This window comes from Caretta caretta, chromosome 14 (genome assembly GCF_965140235.1).
Source record: "Caretta caretta isolate rCarCar2 chromosome 14, rCarCar1.hap1, whole genome shotgun sequence".
NCBI classification, from domain to species: domain Eukaryota; kingdom Metazoa; phylum Chordata; order Testudines; family Cheloniidae; genus Caretta; species Caretta caretta.
Window position 1 is genome coordinate 46399833 of NC_134219.1, and position 27210 is coordinate 46427042.

Below are 27210 nucleotides of genomic sequence, written 5' to 3' on the forward strand. Positions count from 1 at the left end.
AAGCATATTTTCATAAAGAATATGGAGTGAAACGTCACAGATATGACATCCCACACCAAGGCAAATTCTAAAAAAGGAAGTAAGTTATGACGGAACATAACTCCCCCTTAACCATATCCTAATGCCCATGTAGGACAGGTCCGCTGACACTGATGGACTGCATCTTCTGGTAACCTTTTTATTCCTCCAAGTGAAAAGGAAACCACACAAAAATTTCTCCTCACAATAACATGCCAAAATTCCTCAGCATTTATTTAGGGCTGAGGGGTACACCTTAGGGGTATGATGTGTTATTTGGGGTGGGGCAGGGATTGAAAACATGAGGTTTTAATCAAAGAAGAGTTATGGTTTTGGATACGGGCATCACCAGGCCAGAATCATAGAAATGTAACGTCAGTACGCAGAAAGATAATGGAGCAAATCATTAACTATCCTTTGAGTTAGAGATTAAGAAAAACTTTCTAAGCTGAGTCTCCCCTGCTGCAAATTAAGTCAATTACATCTCACATCCCATGCATGTAGCCATCCCTTGTCCCTATATGTAGGGCCCTACCAAATTCATGTCCCATTTTGGTCAATTTCACGGTCATAGGATTTTAAAAATAAAAAATGTCATGATTTCAGCTACTTAAGTCTGAAATTTCACAGTGTTGTAATTGAAGGGGGCCTGACCCAAAAAGGAGTTGTGGTGGGGTTGTAAGGTTATTGTAAGGGGGATTGCGGTACTGCTACACTTACTTCTGGGCGGCTGAATACCGGCGGCTGCCCGCCGGGAGCCCAGATCTGAAGGCAGAGCCGCCGCCAGCAGCCGCGCAGAAGTAAGGGTGGCCTGGTATGGTATTGCCACCCTTACTTCTGCGCTGCTGCTGGCGGGATGCAGCCTACAGAATTGGGTGCCCAGCCAACAGCCGCCACTCTCTGGCTGCTTAGGTCTAAAGGCAGCACAGAAGTAAGGGTGGCAATACCACAGCCCCCTGAAATAACCTTGTGACCCCCCTACAACTCTCTTTTGGGTCAGGACCCCCTATTTGAAAAACCCTGGTCTCCCCCATGAAATCTATATAGTATAGGGAAAAAGCACAGAAAAGACCAGACTTCACGGGGGGAGACCAGATTTCACAGTCCGTGATGTGTTTTCCATGGCCATGAATTTGGTAGAGCTATGTGTGTCGTTTTGGATAAAATACATGTAAGTTAACTGATTGATATGAAAATCTGAAAATTTCTTAGAGAGAAAACTCTGATGAAGTTCCACCTTATCTTTAAAGAAGACTGTGTACGGTGGTTCAGATGTGAGGGCACACAGTTCGGAGATCCATCTGGCAGAAGGGATAGTAACTCGGAATATCACCTTCCATGGAAAGTGTAGTAAGGAGCACATGGCTAGAGGTTCCAATAGTGGTCCCATTAGTTTAAACAAAACCAAGTTCAAGTCCCCAGGGGGAAAACAGGCTCCCTTAGCTGAGGGTACAATCTTATCAGGCCTTTACGGAATCTAAATATGCAGAAGTCAGTTTCCAGGTATTAATCATACAGAAACCAGTTATTTCTCCAGAAGTTAACATGCTGCAAAGTTTACATGTCACACCACCAGAACCCCCTCTGTCCTTTTTGGGGCCACTAGATAAATATAATCTCAACTCAGAGCTTGAAGGCTGTTGCAGATACAAAGGAGAATTTGCAGAGAGAGCCTAATCAGAGGTAACTGGATAGGACTAAAGTAGACTGGCACACTGCCTGCCCCAACTCTATAGGGTGACCATATTTCCCAGAGGGAAAATGGGACACCACATGGGACTAGTCTGAGCATCCCCCGTCCCCATGGCTGGCCCAAACCGCACATCTGAGCCCCCACCCTGTGGGGCTTACCCGAGCCCTGCCCCCTTCCTCCCACTCTCAGGCTGCGCCTGGCCTGAGCCCTGCCCCCTCCTGCCCACCCCCACAAGGCTGGGGCAGGCGGCACTGCTCATCTGAGCCCTGCCTGCTCCCCTGTGTGAGGCTGGGGCTAGCATTGCTGCTCGCCCAAGCCCTGCCTGACCCCTGTATAAGGCTAGGGCTGGAGTTGCTCCTGCACAGGACTGGAATCACTGCTCACCCCCCTCTGCCGCAAGTTCCTCCACACCCCACTTTTTTGACAAAAGTGGGCATTTGTCCTGTTTGCTCTTGCTAACTGATCAAGTTGGCAAAAACAAATGGGACAAATGCCCACTTTTGTGAAAACAGGACGGCCAGGGCAGGGCTTTAAAAAGGGACTGTCTCTGCCAAAATGGGATATGTAGTCACCCTACAGCTCTACCAAAACTTCCCCCTCCCTCTCCAGGCCCCTACAATTCCCCTGACTAATCTGCCAGTCCCCACCCCTGGAGCTGCCCCATTTGGAAATTTTCCAACAAAGTTTTTCAAATCAGAAAAGCCAAAACTATTTGCAGGAAGGATTAGTTTTGACAAACCTCCTGATTTGAAAGAAATGTGAGAAAGTTTTGAATCTGAAGTGTCCTGTTGTGATGTTGTCAAAATGAAGTTTCATTTTTTGATTCAAAACAACTTTTAATTTTGACATTTTAGTTAATTTATAGTAAAAAAAAAAAAAGTAAAAGGTCAAAAATCAAAATAAAGTGTTTCAACTGACCTGAATATTTTTTCTCCTCCAGATTATTGGTTAATGAACATTTTTGGATTTTGACTTTTTGGTTCGATTCAGGATGGGAAGACTTCAAAGATTGCAAAATTCTCACAGGATGGGAAAACTGCTCCCTACCCTGCTCTATCCAGTACATCTGGAGCATTTCCCTTCAGCTATTCCCTGCTTCTCCAGGTGCTGCGATATCCTGCACTAACTGATAGAACTGACTGAAAACTTGTTTAAATCAAGCTTTCAGGGTTTTATTGAAAATGGAAGAATTTGCAGGTTCTGGCAACTGAATCATCAATATATGCTGGCTTGTAGACAAAAACGCAAAACTGGCGTAAACAATTTTTTCCCCACCAAATTTTTTAGTTTTGATGAAAAAGACTTAACAAAAAAAAAAAAGAAAGGCTTTGACTGAAAATTTTGACCAGCTCTGCTAACCACCAATCGGTCTACTGTTCATGCATTGCCAGAACCCCTTCTCAGTTGCTCATGTCTGTACCTCCTTAGTAACTCCCCTGGCTCTGCAAGAGCCTGCCATTCCTACCCTCTACTCCTCATTCTGTTTCCCATTCACAGTCAGACTCTTGCTCTTCCAGAATCTTCCATCCCTACAAACACACCCCTGATTGACTGTCTACCCAAAACTAAGAGCCCAGAGCTTCCTTCCCACCCCCCTGTGCTATTCCTGACTAACTGCTAGTCTATTCTCTACCCCACCCCCACCTCCTGGAACTGCCCTGGCTCTGGCAGAATCTTCTAGCCCCTGATCCACAATCCCTGATTAACTGCCAGGCTCTGCCCCCAACAAAACCAGGCTCTTCCAGAACCTTCCATCTCTGTATTCCTGATGGCCATTCAGTCTGTGCTTTGCTAATAAACCCCATTACTTCTAAAAGCTGTCCTCCACACACTATCCCTGACCTGACACCTTGCTAGTCTGTCCTCTGCCCCCACCTTATTAACTGCCCCAGCCCTGCCACTTCTTCCCCACTCCCCTCCACAGCCCTGGTGAGATCCCTAACTCCCCACCACTCGCGGACCCCCATCCCATGAGCCTAGCTCTATCACAGACTTTCATCCACTGTCCCCATCACTGTCACTGACTTACTGCCAGTATCTCCCCCCTGCCTCCTCACAAACAGAACTTGGCACTTCCAGAACCTTCCTTCTCCCCATATGCCTGACTGACACTCTGCTCTTCACAAATGGAAGTTGCTCTTTCAGAAACTTCCATCCACCCATTATGAACCCGAGTGCAAGTCTGTCTGTCAGACAGAGCCCTGCTCTTCCACACCGTTCCCCCCCGCATCCCTCACTGCCAGTCTGTCCCCCACAGACAGAGCCCCGCTCTTCCTGACCCTCCCCCCACATCTCTAACTGCCAGTCTGTCCCCCACAGACAGAGCCCCGCTCTTCCTGACCCTCCCCCCACATCTCTAACTGCCAGTCTGTCCCCCACAGACAGAGCCCCGCTCTTCCTGACCCTCCCCCCACATCTCTAACTGCCAGTCTGTCCCCCACAGACAGAGCCCCGCTCTTCCAGACCCTCCCCCCACATCCCTGACTAACTGCCAGTCTGTCCCCCCATAGACAGAGCCCTGCTCTTCCAGACCCTCCCCCCACATTCCTGACTAACTGCCAGTCTGTCCCCCCATAGACAGAGCCCCTCTCTTCCAGACCCTCCCCCCACATCCCTGACTAACTGCCAGTCTGTCCCCCACAGACAGAGCCCCGCTCTTCCAGACCCCCCCCCACATTCCTGACTAACTGCCAGTCTGTCCCCCACAGACAGAGCCCCGCTCTTCCAGACCCTCCCCCCACATCCCTGACTAACTGCCAGTCTGTCCCCCCACAGACAGAGCCCCGCTCTTCCAGACCCTCCCCCCACATCCCTGCCTAACTGCCAGTCTGTCCCCCACAGACAGAGCCCCGCTCTTCCAGACCCTCCCCCCACATCCCTGACTAACTGCCAGTCTGTCCCCCACAGACAGAGCCCTGCTCTTCCAGACCCTCCCCCCACATCCCTGACTAACTGCCAGTCTGTCCCCCACAGACAGAGCCCTGCTCTTCCAGACCCTCCCCCCACATCCCTGACTAACTGCCAGTCTGTCCCCCACAGACAGAGCCCCGCTCTTCCAGACCCCCCCCCCCACATTCCTGACTAACTGCCAGTCTGTCCCCCACAGACAGAGCCCCGCTCTTCCAGACCCTCCGCCCACATCCCTGACTAACTGCCAGTCTGTCCCCCCACAGACAGAGCCCCGCTCTTCCAGACCCTCCCCCCACATCCCTGACTAACTGCCAGTCTGTCCCCCCACAGACAGAGCCCTGCTCTTCCAGACCCTCCCCCCACATCCCTGACTAACTGCCAGTCTGTCCCCCACAGACAGAGCCCCGCTCTTCCAGACCCTCCCCCCACATCCCTGACTAACTGCCAGTCTGTCCCCCCATAGACAGAGCCCTGCTCTTCCAGACCCTCCCCCCACATTCCTGACTAACTGCCAGTCTGTCCCCCCATAGACAGAGCCCCTCTCTTCCAGACCCTCCCCCCACATCCCTGACTAACTGCCAGTCTGTCCCCCACAGACAGAGCCCCGCTCTTCCAGACCCCCCCCACATTCCTGACTAACTGCCAGTCTGTCCCCCACAGACAGAGCCCCGCTCTTCCAGACCCTCCCCCCACATCCCTGACTAACTGCCAGTCTGTCCCCCCACAGACAGAGCCCCGCTCTTCCAGACCCTCCCCCCACATCCCTGCCTAACTGCCAGTCTGTCCCCCACAGACAGAGCCCCGCTCTTCCAGACCCTCCCCCCACATCCCTGACTAACTGCCAGTCTGTCCCCCACAGACAGAGCCCTGCTCTTCCAGACCCTCCCCCCACATCCCTGACTAACTGCCAGTCTGTCCCCCACAGACAGAGCCCTGCTCTTCCAGACCCTCCCCCCACATCCCTGACTAACTGCCAGTCTGTCCCCCACAGACAGAGCCCCGCTCTTCCAGACCCCCCCCCCCACATTCCTGACTAACTGCCAGTCTGTCCCCCACAGACAGAGCCCCGCTCTTCCAGACCCTCCGCCCACATCCCTGACTAACTGCCAGTCTGTCCCCCCACAGACAGAGCCCCGCTCTTCCAGACCCTCCCCCCACATCCCTGACTAACTGCCAGTCTGTCCCCCCACAGACAGAGCCCTGCTCTTCCAGACCCTCCCCCCACATCCCTGACTAACTGCCAGTCTGTCCCCCACAGACAGAGCCCCGCTCTTCCTGACCCTCCCCCCACATCTCTAACTGCCAGTCTGTCCCCCACAGACAGAGCCCCGCTCTTCCAGACCCTCCCCCCACATCCCTGACTAACTGCCAGTCTGTCCCCCCATAGACAGAGCCCTGCTCTTCCAGACCCTCCCCCCACATTCCTGAATAACTGCCAGTCTGTCCCCCCATAGACAGAGCCCCTCTCTTCCAGACCCTCCCCCCACATCCCTGACTAACTGCCAGTCTGTCCCCCACAGACAGAGCCCCGCTCTTCCAGACCCCCCCCACATTCCTGACTAACTGCCAGTCTGTCCCCCACAGACAGAGCCCCGCTCTTCCAGACCCTCCCCCCACATCCCTGACTAACTGCCAGTCTGTCCCCCCACAGACAGAGCCCCGCTCTTCCAGACCCTCCCCCCACATCCCTAACTGCCAGTCTGTCCCCCAGGGACAGAGCCCCGCTTTTCCTGACCCTCCCCCCACATCTCTAACTGCCAGTCTGTCCCCCACAGACAGAGCCCCGCTCTTCCAGACCCTCCCCCCACATCCCTGACTAACTGCCAGTCTGTCCCCCCATAGACAGAGCCCTGCTCTTCCAGACCCTCCCCCCACATTCCTGACTAACTGCCAGTCTGTCCCCCCATAGACAGAGCCCCTCTCTTCCAGACCCTCCCCCCACATTCCTGACTAACTGCCAGTCTGTCCCCCACAGACAGAGCCCCGCTCTTCCAGACCCCCACAGACAGAGCCCCGCTCTTCCAGACCCTCCCCCCACATCCCTAACTGCCAGTCTGTCCCCCACAGACAGAGCCCCGCTCTTCCAGACCCTCCCCCCACATCCCTGACTAACTGCCAGTCTGTTCCCCCACAGACAGAGCCCCGCTCTTCCAGACCCTCCCCCCACATCCCCGACTAACTGCCAGTCTGTCCCCCCACAGACAGAGCCCCGCTCTTCCAGACCCTCCCCCCATATTCCTGACTAACTGCCAGTCTGTCCCCCACAGACAGAGCCCCGCTCTTCCAGACCCTCCCCCCATATTCCTGACTAACTGCCAGTCTGTCCCCCACAGACAGAGCCCCGCTCTTCCAGACCCTCCCCCCACATCCCTGACTAACTGCCAGTCTGTCCCCCCACAGACAGAGCCCCGCTCTTCCAGACCCTCCCCCCACATCCCTAACTGCCAGTCTGTCCCCCACAGACAGAGCCCCGCTCTTCCTAACCCTCCCCCCACATCTCTAACTGCCAGTCTGTCCCCCACAGACAGAGCCCTGCTCTTCCAGACCCTCCCCCCACATCCCTGCCTAACTGCCAGTCTGTCCCCCACAGACAGAGCCCTGCTCTTCCAGACCCTCCCCCCACATCCCTGCCTAACTGCCAGTCTGTCCCCCACAGACAGAGCCCCGCTCTTCCAGACCCTCCCCCCACATCCCCGACTAACTGCCAGTCTGTCCCCCACAGACAGAGCCCCGCTCTTCCAGACCCTCCCCCCACATCCCTGCCTAACTGCTAGTCTGTCCCCCCACAGACAGAGCCCCGCTCTTCCAGACCCCCCCCCACATCCCTGACTAACTGCCAGTCTGTCCCCCCACAGACAGAGCCCCGCTCTTCCAGACCCTCCCCCCACATCCCTGCCTAACTGCCAGTCTGTCCCCCCCATGCAGAGGCAGATTTTCAGTAAAACACAGGCTGTCTGGGTTCCAATCCACCTGGTTGAATTGGAGACCCTACAGAACAATGGAAACCTCAATGCCTGGGCTTGAACACCTACCTGTGATGGGTTCGGTCACAGAGACCCCCTTGGGACTGTCACCTGACGTGCTCAATTTGCCTTTGAGCCCATTTTTCCTGTCAGCTTGGGACTCCAGAACCCTGCCTTGTTGAGGCAGATATGCTTGCCAGCTGCAAACACAGACCCAGGTCTGGTCCATGCCCCCAAAGCTGCTGGCTTTAAACAAAAACTGCTCAGCAGGTCACCTATCTCCAGCACCCAGACACTCAACTCCCATTGGGATCCAAACCCCAAATAAATCCGTTTTACTCTGTATAAAGCTTATTCAGGGTAAACTCATAAATTGTCCACCCTCTATAAAACTGATAGAGAGAGATATGCATGGCTGTTTGCTCCCCCAAGTATTAATCACGTACTCTGGGTTAATTAATAAACAGAAGTGATTTTATTAAGTATAAAAAGTAGGATTTAAGTGGTTTCAAGTAATAACAGACAGAACAAAGTAAAGTATCAGAGGGGTAGCCGTGTCAGTCTGGATCTGTAAAAGCGGCAAAGAGTCTTGTGGCACCTTATAGACTAACAGACATATTGAAGCATAAGCTTTCGTGGGGAATTCCCTAGACTCCACTACATGCATCTGACGAACTGGGTGTTCACCCATGAAAGCTTATGCTCCAATACGTCTGTTAGTCTATAAGGTGCCACAGAACGAAGTAAGTTACCAAGCAAATTAAAACAAAATACACACATTTAAGCCTAATACATTAAGAAATTGAATACAGGTAAAATCTCACCCTCAAAGATGTTCCAATAAGCTTCTTTCACAGATTAGACTCCTTCCTAGTCTGGGCCCAATCCTTTCGCCTGGTACAGACCTTGTTAGTTCCAGCAGACATCTTAGGTGAAAAGCAGGGGATTTCACATGATTGGGCCCCTTTGTTCTGTTTCACCCCCTTTTATAGCTTTGGCACAAGGCAGGAATCCTTTGTCTCTCTCTGGGTTACCACCCCTCCTTCTAAATAGAAAAGCACCAGGTTTAAGATGGATTCCAGTATCATGTGACATAGTCACATGCCCTGTGAGACCCCAGCCTTCATCCTTCCAGCACTGGCCTGCAGGTACCCAGGAAGTTTTGCAAGTAAACTGAGCCATTCACAACCAATTGTCCTAGTTAATGGGAGCCATTAAGATTCAAAGCCACCATTAATGGCCCACACTTTGCATCACTACAATAGGACTTCAGAGTAATACTTCATATTTCTAGTTTTAGATACAAGAATGATACATTCATACAAATAGGATGACCACACTCAGTAGATTATAAGCTTTGTAATCATAACTTACAAGAGACCTTTTGCATAAAGCATATTCCAGTTACATTATATTTACACTCATAAGCATATTTCCATACACATATGGAGTGCAAGTCACACTACCAAAGGGGAAGCTGAGGCAGCTGACCCTGGCTGTGGCTGGAGAGCAAAGGGGTGAGGTTGCTGCTGGAGTCAGAGCAGGACAAGGAGAGAACAAAGATGGAACCCAGGGAAGCAGGGCATGGTGAACCCATGGGAACCTTCCCCATCAGATCTCTGGCCTATGACTACCTCGTTGATGCTAGCCTACAGCCTTTCAGCTTCTGTATTGCAGGTGACTGATGAATTGGTACCTTACGTTGAAAAGGCTGCCTGGGGTCACTGCAGGTACTCACTGAGGGCATTGCACCCTGGAAAGGAAAGTCTGAACAGACCCTACCTCAGTTCAGCTTGCCAAATGGGTTGCTTGGGCCCCAAGGCCCCAGTCTCAGAGTTGTTGAGGCTACAGGCCAGCTGTTGCAGAACAGTGGGGATCCTTGGGGTCCAGGACGTTAAAGTAGTTACTAGCAGGAGACTGATGGAAGGTTTGGGCATAGCACAGACCCTGTGGGTCAGTGACACTGCCCTGCCCTGCCCCCGCCCAACCAGAAAAGCTGAAAAACTGGCCAGTCCGGTTGGACGAGCAGTTTATGGACAGAGGGTGATTCTCAACGGCTAGCAAGCGCCGGCTCTGAATCTTGTGAATTCCCAGAGCAGTGTCTGCAGAGATTAGGATCAGATTTTCCAATGGGAGGTCTCACTATGGACTGTAGATTAGCACACAAAGAATTGTACCTACAAGGATGTTTTGGGGAGCAAATACCGTGACAAAGTGGGCATTTTCTGCAATATTTTGACACGTGTGTCTCAGTTTCCCTGTGCACTTTGCATTGCTACCGGGGGTGGGGGTGGGGGGGGCAAAAGGGTTAAACCTGCTCTTGGGAGCAGATTAAGAGACAGGAGGTGTTTGCATCACACAGCTGTCTGGGATGGTATGAAGGGGTCATTAAAGGACTGGTAGAACCTGACCCAAACAATGGAGAATCTGGAAAGGCAATGGGAACCCCACTGGCCATGATGTTTAGACCTAGGAAACACCAACCAAAACGAAGGAGATTTCCCTTGTCACATCTTGGAAGAGAAGCAGGACAAAGGCCCCAGCTAGAGAACAAAGGAGAAAGGTGATGGCTGGGAGAAGGGCTGGCCTCTGGAGAGACAGAGAATCTCGCACTTGGGACTGATAAGGAGACGGAGACAACAATGGATCCCATACCAGCTTGGCTGGCTGATTGCACTGGCTTGGCAACTGGGGACCAGGCCTTAACCTTTGCCTCTCTATGCTGCTCTAAGGACTGACAGGTTTCAGAGGAACAGCCGTGTTAGTCTGTATTCGCAAAAAGAAAAGGAGTACTTGTGGCACCTTAGAGACTAACCAATTTATTTGAGCATGAGCTTTCGTGAGCCACAGCTCACTTCATCAGATGTGTACCGTGGAAACTGCAGCAGACTTTATATACACACAGAGAATATGAAACAATACCTCCTCCCACCCCACTGTCCTGCTGGTAATAGCTTATCTAAAGTGATCAGCAGGTGGGCCATTTCCAGCACAAATCCAGGTTTTCTCACCCTCCACCCCCCCACACAAATTCACTCTCCTGCTGGTGCTAGCCCATCCAAAGTGACAACTCTTTACATAATCAAGTCGGGCTATTTCCTGCCGTTTCCACGGTACACATCTGATGAAGTGAGCTGTGGCTCACGAAAGCTCATGCTCAAATAAATTGGTTAGTCTCTAAGGTGCCACAAGTACTCCTTTTCTTTAAGGACTGACAGATTCTGTAGCCAGGTGACTAATAAATTGTTACCTTGTTTTGAAAAGGCTGCCTGGTGTTGCTGCTAATACTCACTGGGAGCAGTGTGTGCTGCAGGGTACAGTGTACACAAGCCTCCCGGAGGAGTCTAGAATTGCTTCAGGGAGCTATGGAGAAAGGTGGGGGGATAGCTGGTTGCTGAGGACCCAGTTTCAGAGTCTTGGAGGCTACGAGTGAAAGTAGGGCAGGGTGGAAGAATGTTCAAAACCGTGCCTTTCTGAGATGTGGCCAAATGGCACATAGGTCTCCAGCAGTAACATTGGTGCCTTACAACTTTTAATTTTTAAACGGTTCCTAAGAGCCAAGTGTGTCTGCTCACACACGATGCCCAGGAGGCAGCCAGCTCCTCATGAAATCAGACCCAGCTCCTGAGGAACAAGTGAAAGGATCTTCCTTGGAAAATGGCAGGTTTCAGAGTAACAGCCGTGTTAGTCTGTATTCGCAAAAAGAAAAGGAGTACTTGTGGCACCTTAGGTCTGCTGCAGTTTCCACGGCATGCATCTGATGAAGTGAGCTGTAGCTCATGAAAGCTCATGCTCAAATAAATTGGTTATTCTCTAAGGTGCCACAAGTACTCCTTTTCTTTTTGCGAATACAGACTAACACGGCTGTTACTCTGAAACCTGTCATTATGCAAGGCACTGCATTTAGCTGTATGGAGTGGAAATCTATCAACTGCATGATGCTCAAATAAATTGGTTAGTCTCTAAGGTGCCACAAGTACTCCTTTTCTTCTTGGAAAATGGGTTTGTTGGAGGCTTTAGAATTCTTTAATTAGCAAATGTGTTTTTCTTTTAGAAAATAAACAAGGACACTTGCTATTTCAGTTACGGAAGTGCAGCTCATTGATGTGACTGCTTATTTCAGGGCAACTTTCTCACAAATCCATTTAGCTAAAGCCAGGCAGGTTTCCGAAAGAGCACGGTTCCCTTTGATCATCACACAGCTCTCCCTTTCAGCAGCTCCTGTTAGCTGGAACCTGGGGAACAAAGAGCAGGAGTCACTGGGTGTTTAGCTTTACTGAGCAAGATCTTTAGCAGCTATCCCTCATTCGGAGGGGTGGTCTGTCTCCATACTAGCTTCCTTCATTCGTACTTTTCTACAGAGCCCTACTTAGTAATAGGCCTCACAGAGTGGGAAAGGAGCTGGGCAGGCTCACTTCAGTGCTGGAAAACATTGCAAAATCCACTGCGATGATTGACCAATACTGCCCGTGGGTGTATTCAAACCCCACTGCTGGGGAGCCAAGCCAAGGAGCCCAGCAGCACCTGTGTGGTCCTGTTTTGTACAACTGTGCCATGTGCACTGAGTGGTGTCTGAAGTGGGTGGAGCTTAGTTGGTGGGAGGGGCGTGGGAAAGTACCACCCCTTCCCCCACCCCCATGGCAGCCCTGGTGGAGGTAAACTGTACTGCTCAGCAGGAGAGGGGACCCTGACCCTGCATTAATGAGCGCATTGCTGGACAAGGGCCACCTTACTCAGGCAGAGCAGCACAGCTGAGAGCTAACGTAGGTGTGAACTCTTCAGCAAGTGCCTCTTCAGCAAGACAAGGATTGGGCGTAAGCTAGTGTCTTCCCTGACATGCCCATTCTCCAAACAGACCCTGACCCCCCTTTATCCTGTGGCTTTGCAAGCACACAGGGGGCTTGAGACTGACCATCTCTCTATGGAGGACTCTGCCTGGTGCTTAACTTTACTTGTGCTCACAGGCAGCCTCTGCTCCTGCTAGCACTAGAGAGCACTAACCTTGTGTTCCCACTTGTGCACCATGCAAGACACACTCAGTTTCAAAGCCAAAGTAGGAACCATGAACACTCACAGTGTTTCATCGAACGTGGAGCCGTCCACCCAGGTCCATTTCCTCTCTGGGGATGTAACACTGAGTCCAAGCCAAACCAGGTTCAATTGTGGAATACTCAGTATATACGCCTGTAAGTGACAGGACGGAGGAGTCTGGGTGAATATAGCCTGCTAGAATTCTCTGGCTTCTTTGCTCTCTCGGCAAATGAAGGAAGGGAACCTGCTACATAGCTCTGCAATAGATATAAACCCAATTTCTGATGTTTCCCTTTCCCAGTCTCAACCCCTCCTTCCCCTCCACATAACAGTGATATTTTAATGTGCTCTGTAAAAGATTTTTCTTAAGCCAAATGTCATACAGCTGGGGCATTGTTGTTTTGCTGCAAGCTCATTGTATTACATTATAACTAGTGACACTCATCTCTCAAGGGGCGGGTTAAGCCATTTTTATTTACTGTACCATCTCCTCCTTGTCTTGGATCATGACCATTTGAGAGCTCTTCGCTGAGCAGTCCACACGACTCTCATTCCATGTTTTACTTTCTTTAGAGACCCAATAGCACTTGTTCTTGTGCGGCAGCCAGCCAGCGGGGCACAGTTTGCATTCACAGCCCTCTAGAAACAGACATGGAAAAGGCAACATTAAATGGGCCGGAAGGTTCTGAACAGTGCTGAGCTTCCCTATGTTCACGAGGGGCTTTCAAACTGTAAACATTCTCAGCCAAGACATTTCTCTTTATTCATTGTTTGTTTGAGGAAAGGCCCATTATTCAAATAGCAGATGGCGGTGCGGGTCAGGAGAGAGGTGCTCTGGCAGAGCTGTAATGTGAATATGAATTCATAAGATTGGGCACACAATTCACATTTTACAGGCTCAGTATCACACGATGCATTTCCCCCCAAGGAGCACCGAACCTCTGAAATGAAAGACACAACAAAACTGTCGCCTTCTCTGCTGAATCACTTCTGGAGCACTTTAAAAGTAGGAGGACAGAGGTAAGGGATTCTCGTAGGAAGTTCTGTGGGCTGCGTGCTGATCACACACACACACACACAAAACCACCTTACAAGAACAGTATTACACTCAAAAGTTACAAGTTACAAAACCACCTTACAAGAACAGTCAAGCACTCAAAAGTTAGGAAGTGTCAGAACTGAGGTTGCCTGTGCAATCTTTATTGGGCCCCTGGTGCATATGCATTATGATCCAGTCTGTATATAAATAGTCACATACCAGTTTTCTCCACCAGACTCCTGCTTCATTCTGGGCACATGACGGACGGTGCTGCTGACTTACTGAGCAGCTATTCAATATTTTGTTTTTTTCTCATTCAATGTGTAGCCCCAGTAGTACTATTCAAAGCCGGCTCTGAAGACAGAACTATTAATTTCCTCCTGGGCTTTCCTCTGGCACCCTGCTCTATAGTATCTGAGTGCTTCACAAAACATTAATGAATTTTCACAGCACCCCTGTGAGATCAGGGGATTGCAATATTTCCATTTTACAGATGAGGAACTTAGGCATGGAGAGTTTGACGTCAAAAGTATCCACTAATACTGGGTGCCCTACCTGAGACTCAGACCCTCAAAAGGTACTTAGGCAGGAATAAGGTACCTGAAAAATCAAGGCATTTAAAGTACTTAGCATTCTATAGTTCTTCATACGTTCAGGGCACAGCTCCCATCGATTTCAGTTACAGCTGTGACCGCTCAGCACTGCTACAAATCACACCCCAGGCTCTCAATTGAGGCACCCAGTGAATGGAGGAACACAGTGAGTGACCACCTGTGAGAGGATTGGTTTAAGTAACTTTCCCCCACCACCAGCCCCAATGTACTCTCTCCCCCGCCTTCTGGCTCTTGTTCCTTCTGCATTCAACTCAGGCAACTTCCTCCTCCATGCTGCCAGGGCTCAGGAGGACACAGCAGGCATGTGAGAGACAGGCTCCCCGCTCTCAGTGCCATTGTCAGGACCCAAACCTGCATGGAACGTCCTACTCAGCCCCCTGTAGCTCTGGGCTGGAGCATGCTCATTGTTGATAGAATCATGAATTTTCAAAGGCTTATAACTTGGCCAAGTTTGGGCAGATATTCACAGGCGCAGCTAAAGGCAGACAGATCCCTGATTCATAAGCCACCCCCTTGCCAAATTTCAAGTCCCTATTCCACAGCATGGGGACAGCACTAGAGCTTCTGAAAGACAAAGTCTCCAGAATTTGTTTAACATGAGAGAAAACAATGTATTTTCACTAGGCTGGTTCTCAGAAGCAGCTGGACAGTTATGTCTGAAACTAAAAACAAAATAAAAATCAGGCTGAGGCAGACCCCTGGCATGGAAAGGTTCAGCCCGAACATTTAATCTTCAGCAAAAATAAAAGCAACTGAAAACAGGCTCTCCTAGTGGGAGGTATTGTGCTGTCTTAACAGGTGGTGCTACCAGCCTCACCGATAATCTGCACATCCTGAATGCCCGTACTCAGTGCCCCAAAAACCAGCATAGGGAAAGCCAGCGCTACCTAGTGGTGGAGTAGGGAGGTTGCACACCTGAGTTCTAAGCCCAGGTCTGACACTGCCCCATTCTGGGTGTGTCTACACTTGTGATCATTAAAATCGCAGCATCCTCTTTTGACTAACAGAGGATTTACCAGCTTGAGTAACTACATTTTTTCCTCCCTAAAAATCTCTCTGGAAATTTCAGCTGGATGTAGCAAATATTTCCAAATTATGGTCTATGGGGTGCTTGTAGGTACTCCATGAAAGCTGACAGGTCACATGTGCCTGGCTTCTCCTTGTTTCCAGCTGCTATATCTCTCTACAAGACAGCTACAATTTTTCCCAGTACTACTTTTCTATGAGCAACTTCTGTAGTTGCCATTGGGATGTTATAGGATTGCAAAAGGGAGGTGAGGAGGGTGGGATCTGGGAGTTTACACAAGGGAAGGCAGGCATCCATTAGGTGCTCTGTATTAAAATATGCTGCACCATGCAAAAACATTTGAAACTCCCTGGGATTTGGAACTGCTTTTCACTTCCTCTCCTGTGGTATCGTATAATGTTGTGTGTTACTAAACAGCTAGCAAGTTTCACCCCACATGTGATCACACTACAATGGTAAGTGAAAGGATATAAAATGTGCCTGTTTCATACACATTGGAAGTACTTTGAATGACCACTATATCTCACTCCTACTACTCTGCACAAACAGCTGAAAACTTATTTATTAGAGCTGCCTGAAAAGTGGGATTTCCCTGGCAAATTATCAGAGGGTTTTCCCCTTTTTTACCTTTTTTTATTTCTCTCCTATTTTTCTCCCCACTGGAGAAAAGATGTGAAAAGATAAAATGTATAGGAAAGTGTTGAAAAGGCCATGATTTTGAACCTACATATTTAGTTTCCCCAGAAAATTTCCCCTTTGGAAAAATTTCAGAAAATTGAAAAATAAATGTTCTCATGAAAAATAAAATTTGGCAAAACCCTCTTTTCTGATTAAGAATCAGAAATGTTTCAGCCAGTTGTAGTATTTATTTTACAGCCATCAAACAGAACAAATGACCAGAAAAATAAAGACGGGAAGATGAGGGTATGGCACATCTCAACTATGTATAAGTTATTGTGACATAGTAGCTGAATTGTCAATCAGTGAGTTTGGAGTGAGAGTTCTTCCAGGTGGACACAATGTTGCAAAGAGCACAAAGAATAGCAGATACAGTTACCTGTTGAGTTGTTGTTTGGCTTTGGATACAAACTTTGATTTGAGCAAGACTGGGAATCCTTCAGGCTGGAATTACATTCAGTTCCATTTGTTGTTCTCTGTCTTTCAGCCTGACCTTCACAAGGATGTGTAACAAAAGAGAGAAGGTAAAAAGTATCAACTCATCAAATACCATGGGATATCTATTGAGTTATGATGGGGACAGAGAAGCAGCGTGAGATGGAATCTCACTCATTGTCCATTGTAAGGTTCATGCCACATTTTTGCACATCTCACAGTGGAGCTGTTACAGACAAATAATGCATGTTTCATGTATCAAGCTCTCAACTCTACTTTGTTTATGTAACACTTTTGATGTCTATGGCAGCGATGAAATGCCTGGTAATTTATTCAGAAATGTTTTGGAGGCCAAAAAATAGAATCTAAATGGAACTGCAGAGGAAGAGGAGAATTCACTGAGCCAGTGAATCTACGGTGCTGAGATACTCACCCCAAACACCAAGCGCGATCACAGCTGCCACCAGGATGATGTTCCCAGCCCATCCGAGCCATAGAGCCAGCCGATGCCAGCGTGGGCACTGAGGGATATCTGCAAGAGTCAAAACCTAGTGTAAAGATTGATAATGAAATATGGAAACTTCTTCTCCTTTGGAGGCTGCTCAACTGGAGATAAGGATAAAGTTCAGGCTCATGTAATATGAGGAGGAAAATGGTCATGCTCAGAGTTTAAAACTCTGAGGCCACATCACCCTCACAAGGGCAACATTAGTTGTCTAACTAGATGGATGTAGAGGAAAGCTGAAGAAAATACCAAAGATAACTAATGTTTACTAGGTTTCAGAGTAGCAGCCGTGTAAGTCTGTATCCGTGAAAAGAAAAGGAACATAAGCGTTTGTGAGCTACAGCTTATGCTCTAATAAATTTGTTCGTCTCTAAGGTGCCACAAGTACTCCTTTTCTTTTTAATGCTTACTAGTTAGCAAGTTCACATCATCCTGTATCACAGAGGGCCAGATTCTCTGCACACTGATGGGGGTCCTCCAAGAGAAGGTTCAAAAGCTGGGGCTCAGCTCCGATCCTGTGGAATTGTGACAGTGACTCCAGTGAAGTTAATGGCATTCAGTGGAGTTTTGTCAGCGGTTTGGTCCATAGTGTTCATAAAAGGGAGATATTTCACCATATAACTGCATGGCAAAAACAGGCTACAAGTGGCGGCAATGGCTGCCTCTGACTTGGCTTTTTTCATCCATCCATCCATGTAAACATGTATCCCTCAATGTCTGCTGTGCGCCAACCCCATCAGCAGACACTTGGTAACTACCCATGGCGCTGTTGACAAGGTGATGGGAAGAACTGTGAATTGAAAGTACCTGACTCCCATGCAGAATCTCAGGTATTTGCAATGGTTCTTCCCGATAGCCAGGTGGAAGTATCCATCTTTCATGCTGAGAGATAAATACAAGTCTCCTTAAGAGTGAGGGAAGGATTTGAAGCCTGACATATTTGTTCAGGTCTTCGAGGCCCAGAATAGGTTATAGACCTTCCTTCTTGGGGATGAGGAAGTAGTGGGCGTAGAGTCCCTTCCTTTGGTGACACAGAGGAACTTCTATAGCTACTTTCAAGAGGAGTGAGTCCCCATCTTCCAGGAAGACTTTCTTGTGAGGGGGAGTCCCTGAGGAGGGGACCTGGTGCAGAACTGGATGGAATATCTATCTTGAATGGTCTCTGTCACAGGGTGGCTGGCTCCTGTCACTTGAAGCAGGTCCAGTGTCCTGTGCCATAGCAGGTGCTTCCAGTTGGGCCAGTCTCGAGGGCAGGGAACTGCACCTGGGGCTACAGGGGAAGTTCCACTGAGCGAGGACCAGCTGCGAGAAGGAAGCTGACAGAGAAATCTAGGAAGCCGCAAGAAGCAGGACTGCCAGAGTCCATTGGGAAGGGAGGCAGGAAGAGTCTAACATCTAAAGGGTGAGCTGAGGAACTGTTTGTTTAAGTTTGGACAATAAACCTACTTAAAGGAGACTGTGGGTGTGGTAGTGAATCCTTGGCAAGCGGGGAAGAAGCCCTGCCTTGTGACAGTCTCCAAAGCCCAGCAATCAGAAGTTATTTATTGTGCACCAGTTGCTGTAGAAGAAGAATAGACAAGGACTGAAGGGAGTGTTACCCAGAGTTCTTTCAACCCAAAGCTTTTGGTAACTTATTTCCTGACACCACCTTGCACAGAGTAAATCAGGGGAAACACGGCCGTCCGACCGATAGATGGCTGGCACAAACAGGACAACACAAGGGTGATTTCACTTAAAGCTAAACTTTACTTAGTCTCAAGCACTTACACATGTCCACAACAGGTTAGTAAAACACCCCCAACCCTCGATAATTACCGAAGCTGAGTGTGGCTCTCGAGTGACACAGCTGCAGCCCGTCTGCCGGTGGGGAACACAAGATGCATCCAGAGGGAGAGACCAATCCTCAAACTTTCCCCCCTTATTTATACATTAGTAACACAATGACATGTCCCTTAAAGAAACCTTGTTAAGCAAGCAGTTTCAACGGCCAAGCAAGAGGTTTCCTTCTGATTATTGATTAACCACGTGTGGGGTTTTTTTTCCAGAGTTTGCAGCCTTGAGGTCTCTAAAATGCATGCATCAGCAACTTCAACACAATTCTTAACAGGAAGCACACAGGGTCAAGCTGCCCTTTCTGTGGCACCCAAAACCCCCTCCCCTCCTGCCTTGGTTAAGCTGAGCCTGCTGCATGGCCACTTTATGGCCTGCTGACTTGGCTGCTTTTAGCAATAAGCAATAGCGGTTTCAGGCACTTTTCTGGTTTGCTGAAATCTCCCCGTACAGGAGGGGACAGAGAATGTCAGGGGGAAAGGTGCTAGAGACTTGTATGGCTCCTGTGTATCCCATTAAACCAGCTGCTTGTAGGCAGAGGAGGAGGACTGTGATGAAGAACGCTGGAAGTGTTTGTTCATGTGCTTTTGAGGTCTCCTCCCATGGCCACTGTGGAGAGAGGTTGTAACCTCCCTAGTGAAGAGCAGGCCTGAGAAGTTGCTGAGTCCACCCTTTGAAACCTGTCAAGGTTCAGATAATTTTCAGACTGGGTCGTACATATGCTTCTAAAAAGCATGGCCATACTGGGTCAGACCAAAGGTCCATCTAGCCCAAAATCCTGTCTTCTGACAGTGGCCAATGCCAGGTGCCCCAGAGGGAATGAACGGAGCAGGTGATCATCAAATGATCCATCCCCTATCACCCATTCCCGGCTTCTGGCAAAGAGTAGATTTGATCTTCTCCAGATCTTCTCACTGGCCCTTAAAAGGCAGATCTTCTATCCTCCATTGGGCTGCTGTAATGAGGCCTGGGGGAGTGGGGTCAGGAATATCTACACAGGACTATTCCAGTGGCCACAGCCCTTGTATTGGTCTCCAAGGCATCATATGCTATGTTAAGAGGATGCTTACCCATTGTACAGCCCCTCCAGTACCACTACTATTGTAAAAAAATTAGAAAAGCCACCATGAAGTACAACCCTAGAAGTCGCTTTACATTTTCAAAGCTGTCCTCAAAGAGGAAAAGGGCAAGAGACTTAAAAACATAATTTAAAATAAAAAGAGTAATAGTCTCTAGGCCCCACCGAGTTGGTAATCACGACAGGAGACTTCAGCACTTTCAATATCAAAGAACTTAACTTAGAGTAACTTCAAAAACTGTAGCCCATTATTCATAAAAGTCCATCTTATGTGAGAGTTCTCACTGAGACTTAATAAATAAAACTTATGTCCTTAATAGAACAAGATGTTCTGGAGGCATACGTGGACAAAAAGTGGTGTATTTTTAAAAAAGTAAAAAGCTGCTTTTCTGTTTTTTAATTAAAATAATTAAATGATTTGTTAAATTGATTTCAATTTTTCAAAGAAAAAAAATTCTTGTCTGGACCCAGATTAACAAATTTCAAGATAAAACAGGGGGTGGGGGGAGTCAGAGATGGTGTTAAAAAATTCGGTTTGTACTAGAAACTCTTTGACAAGTGTAACTACTGTGGCTCCACTGTTTAAGCTCCAGCTTCCAAGGGAAGCAAGGGACATCTGTAGAGACCCACCTCCTGGCCACAGCAGCCCATTTCCATTTTCCATCCCCAGGGGGCACCACATGGGGCTGGAGCTCCCCCACCTCCCTGGGGGTAGAGAGCTGGGTCAGGTTTTCCCCAACAACATCCTGGACCCAGCCCATGACCCCAGTGGCCTGGGTGCATCACAAGAGACAGAAGTTCCAACTCCTGGAGGCTTGGAGGGAGAGAGAGCTGGCATGGACTGGGCTCCACCAAGAGCCACCCCACAAACCAGCACCTGAACCCAGTGGTCTATTTCCTCTCTCTGCGATAAGTGTTTTGCTGCAGCCAGCTAATTAAATTAGTCTTGTTGTTCAAGCAGTAGCAGTTTGTGCTGAAGCTTCAGGGTTCAAACTTCGCTGAAAATACACGATGGGGGGGGGGGTGCTACAGTGGCACATAACAGAATTTGGTTTTACCTTTTTCCTTAAAAAAAAAAAACTCTAGTAAATTACATACGAAAAACCCTCTCAAAAGAATGGTTTCACAGGGTTAGCCATGTTAGTCTGTATAAGCAAAAACAACGAGGAGTCCTTGTGGCACCTTAGAGACTAACAAATGTATTTGGGCATAAGCTTTCGTGGACTATAATGCATCTGATGAAGTGGGTTATAGCCCATGAATGCTTATGCCCAAATAAATTTGTTAGTCTCTAAGGACTCCTTGTTGTTTTTTCTCAAAAGTATGTTATTTAGATTGCAAAGTGAACCCCTCAAAAGTTAGGAAATGCCAGAAACTTATCTCTGCTCCCTTGTACATGTGCCTGATGACAATATATGTCCATGTAATTAAAGACTACTTTTTTCCCAAAGGATCCCTGCCTTATTGAATACACAAAATGGTTGCACAGTGGGGCAGAATTAAGGTTGTACAAGCAACTGTATGTCCGGCATTTCCTAACTTTTGAATGCTTCACTGCGCAAACTAAATAATGATTTAACTTTTTATATGTAATCCTGCATATACTGTACTGTACGCAGACTGAGTGATACAATATCTGGACTGTTAGTATTTAATTTGCTCATCAACTGAAATATCAGCTTTATATATTTTGATTCTAAGATTAACAGCATAATAATCATCTAAAATGTCCTCTCATTAGTAGCCTGACTCTATAGAAAATATGCTCTGAAAATAGCTAATATATTTACTATTTTACCACAGTTCTGCAAAATATTATTAGGATTTTTTATTTCCAGATACCAATCTTTTCAGGAGAGTCTTGTAAAAAAAATACCAGGATTTATATATTTACATTTTACATCCTTTTAAGTTTAGTTTACAGTTCCTTGTATATTCATTATTCCTGGAACACTGAAAGCTATTATGTTTCCTCCTCTCCTTCCTACTGTGTTGGTCTCCCCGAGTTAAGAGTTGTCCAAACTTTAATTGCTCTCAAGTATAATGACTTGACTCCTCACAAATCTTCCCTATCCAGGTCCATTCAGAATCCAGTACAACCCCCCGCTGCATCCCCCACAGTCTTCTTCATCCTTTATTGACCAAGTAGCTATTCATGTCTTTCTCTTCTCCTCATCTATTTCCTAACCTCATCTATTTCCTAACCTAGACTTCAGTCTCCCTACTTGCCTCTTCATGAATCTTAGCAGATTCTTTTCTCCACACTTCCCTCACCATGTGGAATCACCTCCATGACCCTTTGCACTGAGTTCTCAGTAATTTTCCAAAACCAGTCCCTTCTCCCTGATCTGTGTGACATAACATTCTCTCCAACAAGAAATGAAAGACAATTATATGAGTCTCCCAGACTCCTTATGTTCAGTCTTCCCAAGACTTGATCAGTGCATTGCTCTTTACCTCCGACTTACCCCACTATACTATGTACTGCATCTTCAATACAGCATGAGTATCCACCCCCAAGTGTTTATAAAGTAAGTAGAAAAATGCCATAAAATAACCCTGTATTGTTCTTCACATTTAATTTACATGTATAGACTGGCAGTAGCTCTGAAGATTACTGTGACACTTTGTATTAACGTGAAAGTAAAATGCACAATATTGCATTAAAGAGATTCAGTTCCTAGTTCTGACAGATGGTAAATTACCTCATATTTGCTGAGTCCTAACATACAAATGGAACACAGAGACTCACACCTGCTCTTTGTTTCTAGAAAATCTTTCTTTAAATATCTGTGCTACCTGTAAAAACAAAAAAATACATTCAAAAAATTGGAACTGAAACCAAAAAAGGAGCGCATACCAGTACAAAACTAAGAAGCTAAATACACTTACTGGGATGCAGTGACTTTGAAGTGGAAAAAGCTCCAGGAATGTTTAAATCAGCATATTCTGTCTCTCCAGCCATGGCAAGTGCAGAGGAAGATAAGAGGCTACAAGAAGACGGACTGTCTAAGAGTTGCCTCGTATTTATGCATAAGCCAAGATGACACAGTCGTATCCAGTAAGAGGAAGTGTCTATCAGAAGGTTTTGACTTCCTTCTTTCCTAGAAATCTAAGAGAGAAATCGAGGCACTAGAGATAAAGAGTGTTTAAAGTACAATTGCATTAGCTAATCTGAGACATTCTCTCAATGCATTAGAGCTGGTACTGGGATTTCACATAAACTGTTGATTTTTCCTACATTAAAAGAAAGCTGCTCCCTGGTGTGTTTGGTTCAGAAACTCTGGGCATTTTAAGAGAAGAAATTCTTATAATCGCATAAAACTGGAAAACAGATTGAAAAATAAGAACTTTTTAATTACAGTTCATATTTCCCATTGGAGACAGACATCTTTAATTTATCTCATCACTAGGGACAGTCATACCCCTCTCTCTAGCTATTCTATTCAGGTTCTACATTGTTACCCCTTTTAACCTGACTGTCTGCTTAAAGTTGGGAGCTCTGTGGGTTGTTCCAGTTAGGAAGAGAAATTGCTGATGGAGCCTGTTACCTTTGATGCAATCTGATTTACAAAGAATGTACAAAGTCCTGTTTCCCCAAACACAGGAGGAACCAAACAGGAGCCAGTGTCCTTGTACACAGGTCCAAAACTCATTTCAGCTTTCCAACCCAAATCCTTTCTCTAGGCTACTCCCCTGGCCAAACCATGCTTCCAGTGGCTTGTTCAGGCTGCGTGTCTGTACCCCCCTCACCCTCCACCTCCAGTTTCTCTCTCTCTCTGCTCTGTCTGATGCTTCTCTTCGCACAAACACACACATATATCTCTGGCCAAACAATACACAGTGTAGCCTTCTACACAGTGCAGCCTTCTACACAGTGCTAATTTCTGGGTGGGCTCATGTCCACTTTTGTCTTAAGCGGGGACTTGTGATTACAGAATCATAGAAGATTAGAGTTGGAAGAGATCTCAGGAGGTCATCTAGTCTAACCCCCTGCTCAAAGCAGGACCAACTACAACTCAATCATCCCAGCCAGGGCTTTTCTTAACTTATCTTAAATCAGGGGTTCTCAAACTGGGAGTTGAGACCCCTCAGGGGGTTGCAAGGTTACTACATGGGGGTCACGAGCTGTCAACCTCCACCCCAAACCCCTCTTTGCCTCCAGCATTTATAATGATGTTAAAGTGTTTTTAATTTATAAGGGGGGGTCACATTCAGAGGTCTGGTGTGGGAAAGGGGTCACCAGTACAAAAGTTTGAGAACCACCGTGACTTAAATGAAGGCCAGTGGTTAAACCTGCAATAACAGGATTAGTACCATTCCTTTGAGATATTCAGACTCTCGTAATAGCACTTCCTTGGCAAGCTGCGCCTGGTCCAGGGAAAAGCTGCTCTGTTGCATTAGGACTACAAGGCACTGAGTGACATCAACTCCTACTGAAGTAATGGGAGGAAAGGGCGCTCAGCACTTCACAGGATAGAGCCCCGTGTCTGATACCGGGGCTGTAGGAATCAGCCCTGGTTCTGCAGAATTTGTGCCCACAGTAAAATAATCAGGTTCCCTTGTCACACAGTGACCTGACAAGTAGGAAGAACAGTTGGAGGAAAAACCAGCCTTATGCAGTAATGCCGGCACCCCTAGGTCTCACGTAGCACTTGCTAGTAACATTAGTTTATTAACTACTTGGTTGATAAATCTGCAGCTCCAGAGTCGTCTCCACCTCACTTCTCTGTCCATCCCCCATACCCCTCCTGTTACTGCAGCAAATCCACCCCTCTGTACAGCAATCCTAATGACTACAGCACTGCAGTAAAGGAGGCAAAACAACCCTTCTGATCCTCCAACATCCATGCAGCAGAATCATAGTCAATGGAGCTATTTTGCAGGGTGAACTGGCTAAGCAATCCAGGCTGCATAGCCCAGACATCAGACCCAGGCATCCACTGCTGTGAAGAGCTGTCAGCATGCTTCACTGGTAAGATCAACCAAATATGTATGAATAGAGCTGAGTGGGAAAGAAGATTCCATTGCTGACCAGATTGTATTATTCACCCCACCATTCCTAAGTTTGCCCCCATCATACACACTGAACCTCAAGAAATCCTGAAAAATGTTAGAGATACAACCTGTGAAACAGATCCATGCCCGTCCTTGCTGGTAAAAGTCAGGTAGGAAAAGCTATGCCCACTATTCATAGGAATAATCAACACCTCCTTCAGAGAAGCTCACCGGCCAAATTCCTTGAAAAATGCAACTGAGACGATTTGGGGACTTTGTCTCTGTACAACTTATGAACTCTGGTTAATTTTATGAAATTCCTGTATCACTGAAAGCCTCAGAGTGTCTGGCAGGGTCCCAGAGATGTATAACACCCCCTCTTCCTTTCCTTCCATGGTCTGGAAGAACCTGTAGAACAAATAAAATAAATCATTAACCTTAATACCTGGTCTCTGCTCAAATTATGGGTATGTTAAGGAGGGTGCCTTGTCTGGGAGAACCAGTTTGACCCAGATGGTCTGAAGGGAGCAGGTTTTGGAGAATGGAAAGTCTAAAAACAGGAGAACAAAAAAACCAGGTGGTGATTTTCTCCAAAGACTCAGAGGGACTCTGAGACAGAGGAAGTTTGAGCAGGAGAGAGGAATAGAGAGGGATGCTTTTGCAGCAGAGGGGACCTTCTTTGACTGTGGGACCAGCCAAGGTCAAAGAAGCAGGCAGGAGGAGAGAGCAGACTGCACATTGCAGAGAAGTCGTGAGGAGAGAGGTGCAGGAGAGGGGACTTGGAATCCTGAGAGGACACTGCCCCAAATCCTGATGAACACTCCAGCATGCTGAGGAAACTGAAACAGGAATGGAGTATAGATGTTTTAATGTTTTGACAAGAGCTGTACATCTCTGGAGCTATCTAAAAGAACAGCTATCTAAAAGTGATTGGTTTGGGAGCCTTTTGCAAACTCTGTGTTACATGCTTCAACTATCATGCTTCAAATATCATGCTTCCCTGGAGAGGTAAACTGTAACCCCAAACACCTGTAAGGTCAGAGCTCTGGAGAAGAGTGCTTTAGCTACTGGGATGTCTATGTGGGGGTCAGCACTGATCCTGGGGGCCTAGGGTAACTGGAACACAAGGTCCCATTTCCATGAAGGGGCCACAGACATAGCACCTGCATCCAGGGAGCATGCCAGAGAAGCCAATGATAGAGAGAGCGCTGGGGCCTGCTCAGAGTCAGGAAACTTACAACACAAGGGTCTAGCATGATGGGACCCAAACTCAGAAGCCTGGTGAGTGTCCAACAGGGGGAGCTTTACCAGGGCTAATTAATTAATTAATCTATTAACAAAGAATTTAAGGAAGGTAGTATAATCAATGTTAATCAATATGGGTTTATGGAAAATATATCCTGTCAGACTAACTCGATATCTTTTTTGTTGGCATTACAAGTTTAGTTGATAAATGTAATAGTGTTGACATAACATACTTACGTTTGATTTGGTACCAAGTGACATTTTGATTTAAAAAACTAGAGAGCTGTACAATTAACAAGGCAAACATTAGATGGATTAAAAGCTGGCTAATGGATATGTCTCAACGTGTAGTTATAAATGGGGAATCGTCATCCAGCGGGTCTGTTTCCAGTGTGGTCCTGTAGGGTTCAGTTCTTGGACCCACACTATTTAACATTAATAAAAATAACCTGGAAGAAAACATTAAATCATCACTGATAAAGTTGGCAGATGACACAAAAATTGGGGGAGTGGTAAATAATGAAGCGAACAGGTCGTTGATACAGAACTATCTGGATCACTTGGTAAGCTGGGCACAAACAAACAATATGCATTTTAATATGGCTAAACGTAAATATATACATCTAGGAACAAAGTCTGCAGGGCATGATTAGAGAATGGGGGGGGGGGCTCTCTCCTGGGAAGCAGGGACTCAAAGAGATTTGGGGGTCATGGTGGATAGTCAGCTGAACATGAGCTCCCAGGGCAACACTGGCTGAAAGGGCTAATGCGATCCTGGGGTGCATAAAGAGGGGAATCTAGAGTAGGTGTAGAGAGGTTATTTTATCTCTGTATTTGACACTGATGTGACTGCTGCTGGAATACTGTGTCCAGTTCCAGTGTCCACAATTTAAGAAGGGTGGTCATAAATTGGAAAGGGTTCAGAGAAGATCCATGAAAATGATTAAAGGATTAGAAAATATGCCTTGTAGTAATACACTCAAGGGGCTCAATCTATATAGCTAAATAAAGAGAAGGTTCAGGGTGACTTGATTACAGTCTAGAAGTACCTACAGGAAGAACAAATATTTAATAATGGGCTCTTCAGTCCAGCAAAGAAAGGTAGAACATGATCCAATGGCTGGAAGTTGAAGCGAGACAAATTCA

General features: G+C 47.3%; 2 protein-coding genes across 3 annotated transcripts in view; both read right to left on the reverse strand.

Moving 5' to 3' along the window:
- The window catches only part of LOC125621674 (killer cell lectin-like receptor subfamily B member 1B allele A), a 43345-nt gene extending 35349 nt beyond the window's left edge, over positions 1–7996 (reverse strand). The window contains exon 1 of the mRNA XM_075119556.1: positions 7654–7996. Within this exon, the coding sequence (XP_074975657.1) occupies positions 7654–7813 (160 nt within the window). The 5' untranslated portion in view covers positions 7814–7996. The remainder of the gene's footprint in view (positions 1–7653) is intronic.
- Positions 7997–10789: 2793 nt separating this feature from the next.
- Positions 10790–25729, reverse strand: LOC125621419 (killer cell lectin-like receptor subfamily B member 1B allele B). Of its 2 annotated transcripts, none has more exons than XM_075119555.1 (7): positions 25051–25729; positions 22714–22933; positions 16842–16940; positions 16353–16466; positions 13100–13254; positions 12659–12768; positions 10790–11819 (listed from the first exon to the last, which is right to left on the reverse strand). In XM_075119555.1, exons 2-7 carry the CDS (start codon positions 22784–22786, stop codon positions 11699–11701), a joined length of 672 nt encoding a protein of 223 aa, XP_074975656.1. In that variant the 5' UTR covers positions 22787–22933; positions 25051–25729; the 3' UTR covers positions 10790–11698. The 2 variants fall into 2 exon arrangements, with proteins under 2 accessions (XP_074975656.1, XP_074975655.1); XM_075119554.1 differs by having other exon boundaries at positions 24948–25729.
- Positions 25730–27210: the final 1481 nt, after the last annotated feature.